The sequence below is a fragment of the Dromaius novaehollandiae genome, chromosome 23, assembly GCF_036370855.1.
Source record: "Dromaius novaehollandiae isolate bDroNov1 chromosome 23, bDroNov1.hap1, whole genome shotgun sequence".
NCBI lineage: Eukaryota > Metazoa > Chordata > Aves > Casuariiformes > Dromaiidae > Dromaius > Dromaius novaehollandiae.
Window position 1 is genome coordinate 7243953 of NC_088120.1, and position 16948 is coordinate 7260900.

The 16948-nt window shown below is 56.5% G+C and overlaps 1 protein-coding gene across 1 annotated transcript; it reads left to right on the forward strand.

Moving 5' to 3' along the window:
• Positions 1-3840: 3840 nt before the first annotated feature.
• Positions 3841-11416, forward strand: TENT5B (terminal nucleotidyltransferase 5B). The gene is made up of 2 exons (XM_026098226.2): positions 3841-4268; positions 7934-11416. The coding sequence occupies exons 1-2, from the start codon at positions 4092-4094 to the stop codon at positions 8951-8953; spliced, it is 1197 nt and encodes a 398-aa protein (XP_025954011.1). The 5' UTR covers positions 3841-4091; the 3' UTR covers positions 8954-11416.
• The last annotated feature ends 5532 nt before the right edge of the window (positions 11417-16948 follow it).

A 16948-nucleotide genomic window follows, 5' to 3' on the forward strand; every position in this document is an offset into this window, starting at 1 on the left:
GTGCCTTTAATGTGAGAACTCGCCAAACAAAGGCATTTCCAGGATATTCTCGTTTCTGTCTGAAGACGTGAGTAACTTTTTTTAATGATGACGGACTCATAGTCCCTGCGGGGATGGGCCGTCACCGCTGAGCAACCGCCAAAGCGTACGCGGCACCCGCTGCGCCGGGGCCGCGGCAGGGGCGGATGGGCCCCAGCGAGAGCCCCCGGAGCCGCCCTGCTGGCCACCGCTCCGGCCCCCGCAGCCCCCGCTCGAGGCTTGTGCCTCCCTGGCACGCACCCGCACACGCACCCTCCCGAAGGGCGGCTGCAGCGGGACCCCGTGCCCACAAACACGTGTGCCTTTGCAAACAGAGCAGGACCGCTGCCGTTCCCGCCTGCATTTGCAGAAAGCCCCATCCGAAGGTCCAAAATCGGAGCCCGGAGGCCAGTTTGGAGCCGGCCTTTGCACAGAGGGAGAAACACGGGGAGCTGGTGAGAAACGGGGGGAATTTGCGGTGCAGCCGGGGAGGACGGGGGCACGACCGCCACCGGCTTGCACCGGGGCTGCAGCAAATCTGGCCGGCTCGCAGCAGCGAAGCAGCTCCCGGGGGGCGAAAGCCTCTGCCCCAGCTTCCTCTTTCGGGGAGCGCATGGGGGAACCGCAGCCCCTTGGCAGCCAGCTGCCAGCTGCAGGAAGCTTCTGGCTTTTAGGCTGAATTAGCCAGAAATGAGCTAAGCTCTCGCCTGCTTCCTCGCTTCTGCAAAATGCAGCCCAAGCAGTGGGGGCAGACGGCCCCCCCCGGCCCAGCCAGGTGCTCTTGCGGTTACAGATTTGCTCTGCCAGATTTCTAGGTTTCGCCACGCTCCGCCACGGCCCTGCTTGCCCGGCCCGCGGTACCTTCGGTATGTCTCAGTCTGTCTTGCAGAAGCACCTTCCAGCTGAACCGGGTTTCACAAGAAAATTCCTGGCTGATCCCAGTTATTGCTGCAGTTCAGGAAAAGGAAGCCAGCCGGCAGGGAAGGGCTCGAATATTGCAGCAGGTCCCGGCCGGAGCAGCCCAGCGCGCCCGGGGATGCGGGATGGGGCCGGACGCAGCACACCCCTCCTGCACCCCCGTGGGGTTTGTGCAGCCCCGAGTGCCGCGGGGACCCGCTCCACGCTCGGGTACCGCAACCCTTCGCAGGTCGGATAAAATCCTCCTCTTCCTCAGCACCGCAGGCTTTGCACCGTGGAGCTGCCGGAGCAGCTGCCGGGGAGCCCAGGCTGCAGCGGGTGCGAGGTGCCGGCGTGCTCCTTCACCCTGCGTCGGTGGCCGCACACTCGCCCTGGTGGCACCGCCGGGAAGGTCCCCTCCAGGCCGGGGCCACGCGGGGAGGGGTCGGGGCAGGACGGTGGACGAGCGGGAGGTGTCTGGGAGCTGCATTTGCTAAGGGAGGTTTTGCACACAGCCAGGCTCCACCTCCAAAGTCCACAGCAGCGCTGGATGGCCGGCCTGGCACGGGGACGGCGGCACGCGTGCACGGGGACGGTGGCACACGTGCACAGGGATGGCTGGCGTGTGCATGGGGGTGGTTGGCTTATGCACGGGGCGGCCAGTGCATGCACGGGGGCAAGTGGCATCTGCACGGGGCAAGTGGCATGTGCCTGGGGTGGCCAGTGCATGCACGGGGGCAAGTGGCATGTGCCTGGGGTGGCCAGTGCATGCACGGGGGCAAGTGGCATCTGCGTGGGGTGGCCAGTGCATGCACAGGGGCAAGTGGCATCTGCACGGGGGTGATGCTGGGGGAGGCCGGCTGCCGCCAGGCCCCGTGGCGGCTGGTCCCGCAGCATGGCAGGAGGAATTCCCCCACTCCGAACGGGAGCGTGGTGATGTTGGTGGCCCTGGGAGGACGCCTTGTCCCTTGTGATTGTTCGGGGAGTTCACACACCCTTTTAATGGTGGGTGGGAAGGAGCCAGTCCCAGGTGGGCCAGCACGTCCCTGAGCCCCCTTTTCCCCTCCAGGCTTCACCCTCCCGCCGCGGTCCCTGCTGCGCCAGCCCCGCACCCGCTCTCGCAGCCCAAATCCCACATCTGCCGCGTTTCACCCCCGAGACGATGATTATTGCTTAATTGCCGGCAAAACAAACACATAAAGCGCGGCCGGCTCTGAGCTGGGAGGAAATGGCTGCGGTGCTGGTCCCTGTTCCCGGCAGCCCGCCGGGGTAATCGCTCGGTGATGGATGTTAACGAGCCGCCCAGCCAGTCCGGCTGGAGCGCGTCAGCTCCTTTTAATAAGGCCGATGTCGTCTCCGGAGCCGGCAGCGTTCCTGCCCCTCGCGGCCCGGCCAGCGTCGGCGCCTGGCTCCGGCTCGTCGTCGGCACGTCGGCTTCTCTCCCAAAACCCAGCGCCCCGTTAAAACCCCCCCGGCGGGCTCCCTCCTACCGCGCCGCCTCTGCCTCCCGCCGTCGCCGACGGTGCCCGGGGAGCCTTCCTCGCCGCGCCGGAGTCTTCCTCCCGTCCCCGGCCAGGGAGCGGGCGAGCGAGCCGGGGCACGGCGCAGGGCGAGCGCTCCTGCGTTCCCAACCAGCTTGGCACGTTCCCATCTCTTGGGAAACTCTTCCTGATAACGCTGCTCTGCGGAGACGATCAAAGGGTTTTGCAACGCGAGGCGGCTGCCGGGTTTGGTTTTTTTCTTTCGCGTCCGAGTTCCTCGGAAAAGCGCTTTCGCTCGGAGCTGCCCTTCTCCTGCACCAGCGACACGGCCCTTTCCACCGCAGCCTCCGCCCCTCCCAGCAAGCTGCAGGTCCCCGCGGAAGACCCCAGCACTGCGCACGGGCCTGAGGGGACGGGGACGGGGACAGGATGGCGGGGTTCGGCCCTGGTGCTTCGGCTCGGTGGAGCCGGGACCCCCGGCTGCCCCCCGCGGGGCCGGCGGCCCAATCGCTCCTGCCTGGGCAGCGGGGTGCTGGGCTGTGGGGCGTCAAGCCGTGGGGCGCTGGGCTGTGGGGTGCTAGGCCATGGGGTGCCAGGCCATGGGGTGCCAGGTCGTGGGGCACCAGGCTGTGGGGCACCAGGCTGTGGGACGCCAGGCCATGGAGCGCCAGGCTGTGGGGTGCGCCAGGCTGTGGGGTGCTGGCCTGTGGGGCACCAGGCCTGGGGCATCAAGGTAAGGGGTGCTGGGACGCGGGGTGCCAGGCTGTGGGGCACCAGGCCATCAGGTGCTGTGCTGGGGGGCACCAGCCTGGTGGGCATCAGGCTGTGTAGCACCAGGCCGTGGGGCATCAAGGCATGGGGCGCTGGACCATGGGGTGCCAGGCTGTGGGGCACTGGGCTGGGGGACACCAGGCCGTGGGGTGCGGGGCTGCGAGGGACCAGGCTGTGGGGCACAAAGCCGTGGGGCACCAGGCCGTGGGGCATCAGGCCCGTGGGGTGCTGGGCTGTGGGGTGCCGGGCCGTGGGTGACCCCGCGAAGGCCGGCCGGTGTGGGGTGGGGAGAGGTGAGGCCGCGGCGCTGCTCGCCGCCCGCCCCACACGGCCCCGCCGCCCCACAGCGCACCTCGCCGCCCCGCCCCCCGCGGCCGCCTGTCCCTTTAAATCTCCGTCCCGCTCCTGACCAATCACAGCAGGGATTCCCGCACGCCGCCGAGCGGCTGGGGGCGGGGCCGCGCGGCCCTACCCCGCCCACTCCGCCCCTCACCCCGCCTCCTTCCCTGTCCTCCCCTCCGATTGGAAGCCGAGCGAGCCCGAGCCTTCGCCTCCGGCCAATGAGAGCTGCGGGGAGTTGGCTGGGCTCGGCGGGGATTGGCGGCGGGGCCGGGCCAATGGGGGCGCGGCCGGGTGGCTATATAAAGCGGCGCCAGGGCGCGGGCGAGCGCACTGCTCAGCGTAGCCGGTGGCGGGCGGGGCGAGCCGGCTCGCTGCAGCGTCCCCTGCGGGCACCGGCCGCGCCAGCCGTGGGGCCTCCCCTTCCCCACCCCCCCGCGCGAACCTTCCCCTCAGAAACAAGGTTTTTCCCCTCCTTTTTATTTTTTTCTTCCCCCTCTGCCCAAATCCCGCCGCTTCCGGTCAGTCTCCAGGTGACTCGGGCTCCTCTTCCGGTCGCGTCTCCAGGCAGCGGCGGGGGGGGCGATGCTGGCGGCGGCGGCGCCCGGGGCCGGCGGCTCGGAGCAGCGCGGCGGCGGCCGCTTCAGCGTCCTCACGTGGGAGCAGGTGCAGCGGCTGGACCAGATCCTGGGCGAGGCGGTGCCCATCCACGGCCGCGGCAACTTCCCCACGCTCTCGGTGCGGCCGCGCAGGATCGTGCAGGTGAGGCCCGGTAGGCCGCGGCGGCGGGGGGGGGGGGGTTGGACTCTGCCCCGCTCCCGCGGGGGCCGGGGATCCGCGGGCAGAAAATAAAACCGCTGAGGCGGTGATATCCGGCCCGCCTGGCCCCCCGCCAGCGGGGGCGGCCCCGGGGGCAGCCTGGGAAGCGGCGGAGCAGTCGGTGCCCCACGGCGCCGTGTCCCCCCTGCCCGGCGGGGCGGCACAGTCTGAGTGACCGGCGCCGGAGTCGGCTTTTTAGGAGCGTTTCCACGAAACGCCTCGATGCTGGTGGAAACGCTGCCCTGGCACGTTGCAGGAGCCGCTCTGCAGCCTGAGCGCCAGCTCACATGGCAGCGTCCCCTGCTTCTTGTCAAGCTGTGCCCTACGCCAGGCTTCGCCTTGCCAAAGTGTTCCTGTTAGCTTAACCATAAAGTCATAACTATGTTTAATATTCAACTGACAATGCAGCTCAAATAAGCCGATGCATATTCATGTTTGGGAGGCAACTTCATTCCTCAGTCGTGACTCATCAAATGTAAAATCAGGCATGTTAGCTTCTAGTTAAAAAGCCTCTTCACTAGCCAAAGAGCAGACTGGCTTTCACAACGAACTAATCACCAGGATTTTTGGAAGCCTTAGCTGCTTGAGAAATATTTCGGCTTGGGTTTGGAGAAATAATCGAATGACATTTGAAAGACTCTCCTTTGTATTAGAGCTTCAGCCGATTTCAAATTCCTAGAGTTCCTGCTGCATCTGTTGGTTGCCAAAGTGCTAAATATCAGCTGCTTGTGCTTCTGTGAAGCCTTAATGAAACACTGAACAAAAGATGAGTGCCACTGTTAGACTGCTGCACTGGGGTTTTAATAGGCTAGCGAAACACGGCATTGTGAAAAGCCAGGCGTGGTGCAGCATCAGATGTTCCATCGTTTATTACTGGTTGCTTCCATGAGGCTGAAGAGACTTGGTGTCGAAGCTGCAGAAAAGGATGTTGCCACTAGCAACTTCAAACACTAAATACTAAGGGCTGTAATTCTGACCAGCCGCACTGGCAGACCCTGTGTTTAGGTCTGACTAATCTGAAACAAGTAACCCAAAAGGCAGTGACTTTGTTCATTAGACACGCAATGTTCCTGTTGTAGGAGGTGGGAAGCGGCAGGTCAGAGCACAGGTAGGTTTTGTTGGTTCCTGGCTGTCAGAATCAATTATCCGAACCACACTTAGCATGAGGTGCTGTTTGGGGAAGCAGGTCAGTAGCTGTCTAACCCTCTAAATATCTAACCCTCTGGGGAAAATGCATTCCTGAAACCACTCGCTGTGGTGAGGGAGTAGACTTCAGGTGTGTTTCAGGTTGAGACTAGCAGGCTGAAGCCTGCTGTGTGCTCATGGGCCTTGTAGATCTGCAGAGAGGACACCCTCGCTGAGAAGCAAGGCGCTCTGCTCCCTATTGCCCTCTAGACTGGAGCTTCTTGACTGACTTGGGTTGGGACAAGGCTGACTTGAGGAGTTGTGCTGTGACCTCTTCTGAATGCTCGCTGCTCACCTGGGCTGGACCTGTCAGCCCAAACTCGGAGAGCTTTAGTGTGGGCTTATGAGCCTGAAGCTTATGGGCTAAAATGCTGTAGTTCCTGAGCTAAGCCCGAGATGGGATTAAGTAGACATACCTTGGACATGGCTATGAAACTAATCTGGAATGGGATCTTGTCCGAACAGTAGTTCTAACTCTGCATCTAACGCATGTATGACCTATATCCTGTTTCACACTAAGCCTGGTAGCATAAAACTCTTAGTTCCACAAGCAACACTGTGCAGAGCTTTATCTCGTGTGAGTAACTTCAGCCTAATAGGCTGTACTAACTGATCAGTTGGCAGCAACTCTGCACACTTGGCGCTCCTTTGGACTGTCTGTCCCATATTCTTGTTCTGTATGTGGGAATAAGCCAGTGTCTTGTTCTGAAAACCAAATTTACTGCTAAGCTACCTATGTGCGCTTGAAAACAGATATGTCCATGACGGGACTGGATGTGCTGGTGGGGACTTGGGACTTCCGATGGTGAATAGCTCACTGGTTAACTGTTGCCTCACATGTGACTATCGCCATTTGGCTGGCGAAGAGCCCAGGCACACTTCTAGCTTGAGCAGCGATTGCTAGTGTCAGGGAGTAGCTGAGAAACACCAGCAGAGAAGCTGCATCATGAGATTTAACAAACTCCTGAACTTACAGTTTAACAAGTTTAAAAACATTCCTACAGTTGTACCAAAATATCTTCTATTTGCAAGGGCACCTCAGGGTCAGCAGAAGCTAGCTGACATGTAGCCTATCTTAGCTTTGTCACTGAGTGGTTTGTAACATGGAAAGGATTGCATTTTGGAGTCCTTCACCTTTGTATATATCGTTTCTTCTAAACAAAACTCGTGGAGGGGGACAGTTTTACAGCTGCCTAGTCTCACTGAGGCTGCAGTGCTCCCCACGCTGCCTGCTCAGGACAGGGCCCTGTCAACAGAACAGCAGTTCCAGCCCCTCTGGTGAGGTTCTCTGTTTCTGTGGGGCCTCCCCTGAACTAGGACAGGCTCGCAGGACTCTGAGTAGCTCAGTCAGGCTCTCTTCTAGTGATAAAACTTCTCCATTTGGACCCCGAGGTTTGGCTTTTTCAGCCTTGCTTCCAACACCAGATGAACAGGCTGGCTAGCGAAGATTTACAGGACCTTTTATGAGAGTGGGTAATTGCTGGGGAGACATTAAAGCAGGAGGAGGGAAGCAGAGGCTGAGCTTCTGGTGGAAGATGTTAACTTAATCCTCCTGAGATCTTTGAGCTCAGTTAAACTCAAATTACAAGCTGATGTCCAGATCAGTTTATTTTATGGTCTTAAGGTTATTTTAGCCTCCTGCATGTTAAGTAATCAGGCAAGTGATTCAGCTTCATACTAAGCGAACAAAGCTTTGGAGGTAGTGGTGGGTGTGTCAGGACTGAGCAGGCAGCATTAAAATCGCTGAAGTAACACCCGTAAGATGAAAGCTGCCTCTTACGCTTGATAATATGCCAAGTTAGCACAAAGCTCTGACACACTGGAAATTGTTAGGATACACTTACTAGTTAGGACATGAACTCGTATGTGCCTGGCTCGGGCTTTTGAGCGGCCTGGCATCTTGATTTGTTTTTAATGAATCTTGACAGGCAAAGGGACAACTAAAATGAGTGAGCCACCCTGGTTAAATCAACAGGGACTGTTGCAGACTGCTACCACCTTGTATTTAGAGTCCTCTTTGGATCAGCCAGTCTTAAGATTATACACCAGAACGGTGCTCTCTGAATCTTCCATGAGTAAACCAAGAAGCAGAGGTGAAGGCAGCAGGGACTAAATCAGTTCAGATAACTGTTTAGCTTTGGTGAGGGGAAGAGTAAACAGCTGTACTGGGAGTGGAAACACAGCTGCTGGTGTGCATTAAGAGCCCCCTAATGCAAAGGAGTAAGTACATGAGACCCACTCCAGCTGCTGGCAAGACTGGATGCCTTCCAAAGTGAGCTATTTCTAATGGATTAGCTTTTTATTTTGCTGGTCTTGCACTGGAGTGACCCATATAAGCACAAGGAGCAAATCCTGCTGCTGTAACCCGTCTGTTCCATGAATGCTTTCTTGCTTCTCACACTAAGACTCTCTTCATATCTCAGGTTGTCCGTAGCCGTCTGGAGAAGAAAGGAATTGCAGTCCATAATGTAAGGTTGAACGGCTCAGCAGCTAGCCATGTTCTCCATCAAGACAGTGGCTTGGGGTACAAAGACCTAGATCTCATCTTTGGTGTGGATCTGAAGACCGAAGATGTCTTTCAGCTCGTTAAAGATGTGGTCATGGATTGCCTTCTTGACTTCCTCCCAGAAGGTGTCAACAAAGACAAGATCACCCCTATGACTCTGAAAGAGGCCTATGTGCAGAAGCTGGTGAAGGTGTGCAACGAAACCGACCGCTGGAGCCTTATATCGCTATCCAACAACAGCGGGAAGAACGTGGAGCTCAAATTCGTGGACTCTCTCAGACGGCAGTTTGAGTTCAGTGTGGATTCCTTCCAGATCATCCTGGATTCGCTCTTGCTGTTTGGGGAGTGTTCAGAGAACCCCATGGCGGAGAGCTTCCACCCCACGGTCACTGGGGAGAGCATGTATGGGGACTTTGAGGAGGCAATGGACCATCTCCGGAACCGAGTTATCGCCACGAGGAACCCTGAGGAGATCAGAGGTGGGGGGCTTCTGAAATATTGCAATCTCTTGGTGAGGGGGTTTAAGCCCAAATCGGAAGTGGATATGAAGGCACTACAGAGATACATGTGCTCCAGGTTTTTCATAGACTTCTCTGACATCGGTGAGCAGCAGAGGAAGCTAGAGTGCTACCTTCAGAGCCACTTTGTTGGGATGGAGAGCAAAAGATATGACTATCTGATGACCCTTCACAGGGTGGTCAATGAGAGTACAGTCTGCCTAATGGGACACGAGAGGAGGCAGACCCTGAACCTCATTGCCATGCTGGCTGTGAGAGTCCTGGCTGAGCAGAACATCATCCCCACGGTCACAAACGTTACCTGCTTTTATCAGCCAGCTCCCTATGTCAGTGAAATAAACTTCAACTACTATGTCACCCACGTGCAGCCCTTCCTGCCTTGCAATCAGTCCTACCCAACGTGGCTTCCCTGTAACTGAGCCAGGACAGACTTCAGGGTCTGAACTCCAAGGTATTTTCTTGCCTTGGGGAGTCGGGGGGAGGGAACTTTCCCAGAACTGCAACAAAAGGAAACTTCCTGGACTCGTGCTCCAGTGTCTTGTTCCTGGGATTTTTGGAACGAGGCCTGTCTGCTGTACACTGTGATTGGATGTGCAGTGTTATGGAAACTAGATTACTTGGACGTTTACAGGAAGACTTGATCGCTTATTGAATTCTGTAGGCAATGGGGGAGGGTGGGTGTGTGTGAGGGGAGATTGTAGAATTACAGTAAGGTAGAGCTGCACTGCCCTGAAGCGGATCTGACTTTTTAGTGCAGGAGGTGTTATGTGTGTGCAGACTTGTGGTTTCTGAAGATAGAAGCCAGAGTGGCTAATTCCTTTGAAGGACCAAAGAATCCTGTTTAAGTGCCTGTAACAATATAAACTCAACTGTACTGTAAACCTGACTTTTCTTTTGCAGGGGTTGACATCCCAAGAGCTCGAGTGGGGATGTCTCAAGAGGAAAATATTTCTGTTGGGTGGGGGGAGGGTCAGAAGATCATTTCTAGTAACCTCGCTGGAGCAGGAATGGGACTGCAGGTTACGTGTTGCTGAGGTTTTTGGCATGGCTTGCTGCCTATGAAGGACCAGCTGTAGCAAATAGCTCTCAAAGCTGAGTTGCGTAAACAGGGGTGGGCTTTGAATGACTATGTGTAAATGCCTGAAACTGGGGACACTGAGTGGGGGGGAAGTGCATGGTGGAGAATGCTGTGCAGAGCTTTATGGAGAAAAGGCAGCAGGGACCTAACACATGAATTTACTAAAGCTCCTGAGTCTGCAGTGCCAAAATGTTATGATGTACATAAACAATAAGGCAGAAGATCTGTCCAGGAGCCTGCCCTAGGCTACTGTACAGAACTGTATATTTTCTAGGGGAATTTGAAATGCTGCTTTTTTGGTATGCAGTGTGGTTTTAATGCACAAAGCCAGAGGCCAGCTGGGTTGTGTGGGAAGATGAGGCTTGCCCTTGAAGCACAAACCAACTAGTTAACTAGTCAACTATCTCCAGCAGTTGCTGTGATGGGGGCTGGAGCCTGTATTCTTCGAAGGGAGAGCGGCAGGCTTTTTTTCCAGCCTCCTGTGGCCTGAAATCTTCCCTCTGCCCTTGGGCAGGTCCTGTCTTCAAAAGCAGCCTATTTCCAGCTATGTGATTCCACATGTGCCCAACAGATAGCATTTTAAATTCATTCTCTAGTTAGAAAAGGAACCTGTGGGGGTTTGTGCAAAAGTCAGTTGGCCTTAGGAAAAAGTACGTCTTCTCCAAACAAACCCTCGTGTGTGTTGAGGGTTTGGTTATCTTAGTCAAACATGACTTTGAAGTTGTTGGGTGTCTAGAGCACAAACAGTCCTTCGTTGAGATGCCTGGTCTGCAAAGCCCATTCTCATGGAACATCATCTCAGATTTAACTATGCATGGTTGGAGAGGTGGGAAAGCAAACAGGCGCTTCCTAGATATGCTGCTCTGGGAACACTATGACTTCATGGTGCTTCCTCCAAGGCTAACATACTTGAGTATCTTTACTAACTTGTTTTTGTTTTTGTGACAAAACTGTAATAGCTGGGCAGACTGAACACTCTAATAAAGACTAGCTACTTGGAATGTGTATAGTCAGCATGCTACCTTTTTTGGGGTAGGGGTGATGTGGGGTGGGGGGGAAGGATCTGGGGGCTTTTGCACATAAGGTAAACTAATCTTAATTTGGTCCGGCTTAGCTTCCAATGCAGTAAGAGCTGAAGAGGAAGCATCGCTAATGCTGTAGTTATTCCAGGTTTAACAGTGACTTCCTGTAGAACGGCTTTGCCTTCACAGACCAGGCTTGCATGTAGACTCCGCGGCAGTCCAGTAACTCCTTGGTGCCCAGAGCCTGATCCCCATGATGGGAGTTTGAGACTTTTCAGTGCAAGGTAAACTGTTTAAGGGCTGCTTTTGAGATCCTAAGTATGCCACCTTCACGGCTTCAAGGGAAGATATTTTTCTTGCGTTTTAAACTTCAGACCTGCATAGATGACATGTAGCATGCTTTTTTACAGGCTTCTTACTCTGTACCCACAAACACATAGATGCACTAAGCCGAGATTCCCTCCCTCCTGTCGAAGATGTAAAGATTCCCTGCAGCTGACAGCTCGATAGGGCAATTTAAGTTGAGATTGCACTTTTGATTTATGGAGTGTGTGTGGTGGGACTCTTGTGAATGGGTTGAATCTGAATTTTCTAGAGCTCGCAGTGATACTGTGCTGCCTCCTGTGAGGGGGAAATTGGAAGATTCCAGTGGCTTGAATGGCACTTGATTTTGTTTTAAATGTTTTTTCCTACACCTGTATCACTTGTCATGCAATGGGCTTGACATAGACTCACTAGATTCTTTAGAATCTGTTACAAACAATAAATACAGTGTATTCAAATTTGTTTGATTTTTATTTACTTGTCCATCAGGGTAGTGTGGTGTCAAAATTTCTGCCCCTACTCCCAGGAAAAACCAGGCTCTGAACCCACTGGTTGCCTTGAAAGAAGAACGGGCTTCTCTGCACAGGCTTGCTGGGCTCCTGGTTCGTGATCTGTCCAAACACTACTTGTACTTCAGGCTGCTTAGTCCCTAAAACTGAGGCAGCTGTAGAGCCTCGCAGTGCGTAGCTGTTGGCAGGTTACTCCTCGGGCTGAGAGAGGCTTCTATTTATAACGCTGTTCTTCAGTGTTGGGCATGTTCCCTTTTCCTAGTGGCTTGTCAAGTTGCTGGTGGGGGAGGGAGTCGTGCTGTGCTGCCTGCTCAGTTGATGGTTGTCCAAGGTCCCCTTCTGCTAGGGACTGTACTGGGAGCCTCTCACTGCTGCTACCAGCTCTCCACAGCTGTATCCACTTGTGCTGGTGGCTGTGAACAGCAGAAAGGCTTGAGTAACTCAGACTTGCTTGTTTTGTGTAGCTGGCCCACTTGCAAAGTGGTCCTTCTTGGAAGGGGAGGGTGAGAAGCCCTAAAAGGACTAATCTTCCAGATCGTTTGATGTTCAGGCCAGATTGCCATAGGATGGCTGAATGTTGGCTGCCTGTAGCTGGGTGCAAGCTCCTCTGAAATCTCTGGCTGCCCTCCAGCCTGAGATGAAGTTTCACTTCCCCTTGTTAAGCTACAGGCAGTTCTGGTTCCACTGCAACAATTGGACTTGACAACACGCCAGTCACTGTTTGGGACAAACTTGCTGGCTCTGCTTCTCCAAATTCCTGCAGTTCAGGGGCCAAGCTTCCCTCTGACAACAGTCCGGGATTGTTCCTGCTGGGCTGGCACCAGGGTTACTCATGTAAGAATGCGTCCCTATTGTCTGCTTAAGTAGGACTTAGCTCTTGCAGAGCTGATTTCTGTTTGAGCCGAGCTGGCTTTCTCTCTAGAGCTGTTGACAGTGAGATAGGATGTCTGCCTACTGCTCACTTGCTGGCGTGCAACCCTTAAGACTTGGCACCAGGAGTGAAACTCCTGCCTTCCCCCGAACGCAGTGTGGCAGTGGCTCTGAAATACCTGCTCAGTTGGTTTGCTGCCTTCTCGATGCTGGGAGCGGGTCCTGCAGAGTGACTGCTGATGCCCTGGTGAATAAGCGGCCTCTGAATTTGCGACCCTGAGCAGAGCAGCAAAATCCCTGACAGAGTTGGCTTGTCATTGTTGGAGCGGATCAGCCTATACAAAGGGATGTCGGTGGAAAGCACTAGTTGCGATCAGAAAGGAGCTGTCAATGTTTACAACTGAGATTTGGATCCCTCTTTTGTTAATTGTCAAATAAAAACATATATTTTCTCACAGCATGGAGTCTGTCATTTTTTTGTTCTGAACAGAAGGTGATAGACAAGTCAGGGTACACCTGAGTATCTGGTTTGAGTATGAAACGTGGACTCTAGTAATGAAAGTGTTAATGTGCCCTGGGTGCTCAAGTGCTTCCACTGAGCCTTGGCTCCAGTGCTGCTGGGGGAGAAGTGCACGTTATGCGGTGCATAGAGCTTAGCTGTGGTTAGAGAGCAGAATCGGGGCCATGTTTAACATCATTAAACTGTTGATTGCAGGAAAAAACTGGGGGAGGGCTTAATGGGAGAAAGTTGCTGAAGAGCTGCAGGTAGTCCCTGCTCTCAGTAGAGCGAGCTTCAGGCAAGGGCTTTCTCAAGGGTGCCTTTCCTTTCTCTCCAGCTCCTCATGGGTGTAATGAGTGGTTTTTTACTCTGTCCTAGTAATTCCCTATTTTTAGACCATTAGTGTTATGCCCATGGTAGACTGGTCTGGGTTATGCTTGGCGTTGCCTAGCTCAAGTGACCTACTGAGCCAGCAGTGGAGTGGCCGCCTCGAAGCCTGTGTGTGAACCTGGTAGTACGGGATGGCGCCTGCCCTGCAGCTTATCTCAGGGGTGACTGATGCCCTAAGATGTGTCCTAAGGTGTACAGTGGCCAACTGTCTCAACCAGATCCAGCTACAGGGCTTGTCACATAGGGTTTACATCTGCAGAGCTGCCCGCAGTAGCCTTTGGTCTGGAAGAAGGTCTGGCTGAGCTGCAAATCAGTGAGACGGGAGGAATCAGTATCTCGAGTCTCCAGAAGACAAGAAGCACCTAGCTCCAACCTTAGCGCTCTCAGCTGTCCTAGTCTCCCACTCAGCGTGGAGGGTGGCACCACCGTCATGCACGCCAGTAATTAGATCCAGCGTGGCATTCAAACTGTATCTTCATCTCTAATTAGCCTCTCTCGTAGTATGCTGGAGTGCCTGCCCGGCCCCGCTCCTCCGCGGCAGCCGCTCGGGCAGCGCGGGTGTTAACTGCGCTCTTTGAGATCACGCCGAACGAGAGAACAGGCCGTCTGTGCGGCTCCTCTTTCCATTTATAGCTGTGTTTAGGCGATCCAGCGCACGGACCCTTGTGCTCTGACGCCTGGTGCCAAGCACGAGACAAATGCTTCATTGATATGGACATACCGGGAGGGCGGCTTGCTCCCGGCGGAGCTGCGGCAGCCGGCTCGGGACGGAGCTGAGCCGCTGGAGGATGGCACCACCTCGGGCCTTTGCTGCCGAGAGCAGCTGAGCCTTGGGGACGCGACGCGAGGGCCGGTCGTTGGTGGGGGAAGAGGCCGGCGGGGAGAAACGTGCAGCGCGCGGCTCGCTCTGTCTCATCGAACTCCCCTATCTTATCTTCTGGCCGCAGCTGCCGTCTGCTCGAGGCTCTGGTTTAGGCTTAAAGACATGCAGATAAGATTTCGGCTTCTGTTAGCGCTGGTTTGGGCAGGGGGGTCATTTCAAAGTCTTTTGCCTGTTCTTTGCATGTGGCCTGCGCGCTGTCTGCTCAGCCAGAAATGCAGTTTCTTGCAGACCCCAAGGCCGGTGACAAGGAGGCATCACGGGAAGCTCTGCTCATCGCCTGCCTCGAGCACCCTCTCCTCCTCGGACTCGTCGCATCCAGCCTAGACTTGGAAATGTAGATTTTCCCCTTTGAGTCGCTGCGAGAAGAGGTCGGCGCATCCGCAGCCTGGCTCCCGGCAAAACCCTGTGTGGCTCCGCTAAAGCTGCTGGGCTCCAGGTATCCAGCTCCGTCCCCCGGCTCCTTCTCTCCTGGTACCTGCTGGTGGGGTGGCGCGAGGTCCGTGGTGGCCGGCTCAGAGCCGTGCGTGTGCCGTGGAGGTCGGCCCGCTGCTCCCTCCTCCGGGCGCTGGCTGCGTCCCCCTGCCCCAGCTTGCAGGAACTTGACGTCTCAGACAGATTTGATCGCAATCAGCCGCTGGCATCCAGAGTTATTACGGGGACGACAGGCAGAGCCATCGCAAAGCCATGTTTCCCAGGAGAGCAAAAGTCTCGCGGCGTCCTGCAACGGTTGCACAACTGGGGTGCGAGATACGTCGCGACCGGGACCCCAGGGGTGTCCCCGCAGGTCACCCGCCAGCCCAGCACATGTCCCCGCGCTCGCGGGAGCCGAGGCTTTCTGGACAGGCCCGGGGTTTTGGCGGTGGAGCCGTGCCAGGGGAGGTGTAGGCGATGCGTCACGCGTTATCTCTCGCTGGCACAGCAAGAGAGAACACGCATTTTTACTCCCGAAAGCTCACATCATTCTTCCCGAGCGTCCGTGCCAAGCACAAGCAGGCTGCTCCCAGCTCTGCTTTCTGGCCAGAGAGGGAGATTTCTCTCCGGTGACGGAGGGGAACATCTCCGCAGAGCTTGCGGGCCTTCCCGACCGAAAATGGGTTAGTTCTGCGCGGGGCCAGCTGCTGTCGGCAGCATCCCACGTGCCGGAGCCCCGGCCGATGCTCGCCCCGTCCTGCCACCACAGCATATTTACCCTGCTTATCTTGCCGCTATCAAAACGCAATTTGGACAAGAGCAGTGTCACCCTGCCTTCAAAGGAAAAGCAGCGACGGCGCATTCCCCGTGGTGTTTGCGTGGCCTACATTTTCGCCTTGTAATCCAAGGAGGGGCTGGACGCATTACGCCCTCCTCCTTCCCCCCCATAGCTGGCAGGGCGGCGGGGCTGGAACATCTGATTACTTTAAGCATCCCTCTACTAATGTGCAATTACAGGTCGTTTCATCTCGAAATCCCAGCTAAATCCGCATGGCCGCGGAGTGACTCACGTAACGACTGCTCCCCTAATGAAGCCGGCATGCATTCCTGAAGGACTGGACACGGTGCTAACGCGCCACTTACCAGCCCTTTCCAAATATCACCCGCGTAACGAGTTCAGCCAGTTCCTTCCCTTGCCCCTCCTGCCGCGCAGCACCGCGGCAGTCCCAAAATACCAGCCTGGACGTGACAATTTGCTAAGCGCGAGCGTGCCCGGAGTCACCCCCTCCGGAGAGGGGTTTCCCCGCTGCTGCAATGGGGCTCCGGAGGAATCGGCCTCCGCTCCGGGAAAGGGCAATTCCCCGCCTGGGTGTGTTTTAGCTCGCAAGCACCTGAGCAGCGCTGCCATCCCGGGAAGCTTAAAAACCCCTAATTGTGAGCGGTTGGAAAGCAGGAGGGATGCAGCGCTTCCCTACGGCACCGACCCATCGTTGTCCTCGGAGCCCCGGCGCCCCGGTCCCTGCTGCGCCTCCCCGAGCGATGCCGCCTCCCAGCCAGAAGTTTGGGGTCGGATCCGGACACTCCGGCTCACGCGGGGCGGGTGCCGGGCGGTGTGAGCAAGCACGTCCTCATCCTCATCCTCGCCGCAGCCGTGCGTCACGGCCGGCCCAGCCCCGGGAGGGGCCGCGCGCCCTCCAGCTCCCCCCATGCGCACACCTTCCTGAAGGCCAGGCCTAATAGCAATAATTGGCCGCTCGTTAGTTGGTTGCTGATTCGTTTTATCCAGCCTGGCTGCAGCGTAATGTCCAGCCCCGCAGGTGACAGGGCAGGGACCCGGGTGACGGGCTCTGTTTTCCAGCTGGGTTCCAGGCGGAGGAAAATCCCAGTTTCGTATCCGCAAGCAGCTCTTTCTTCGCTCCATGGGGAGAATAAAAGAAAAGGATTTCCCGAGGACCAAGGCACCCCGAGCTGAGAGTTTGGGCTGAAACCGCGCTCGCCCATGCTGCCGTCGGCATCGGTCTGCTCACGCTGGGTGCTGACATGCCGCGTGCAGCCCCTGCGGCTGCTCCCCTCCGCAGCCTGCTCCTGCCGGCTCGCTGGGTCCAGCATTGGGGGGAAAAACAAGGCTTTTAGCCCCAGGGAGAGAGGCTATTGCAAGGAGACGGCACGCGTCCAGCGCGGGGCCGTGGAGGGGAGGCGGAGCGGGGCCGGCTGCCGCTCGCGCTGCCGAAGAGGCGCCGAGCTCCGCACGGGTGGCAGGGATGCAGGCTCAGCCCCCGGCGCTCGCCGCTTGCATAAACCTTCGAAAGCCGGGATTACCCGCGTTATCCCATAATTGAGGAAATCCACCCTCTCATTAGCCTCCGTGGCAGCGGCTTCCCTCGCTTTCCTCCCTGCTTCCCGGTGCCCACCTGCGGCTGGCGAAGCC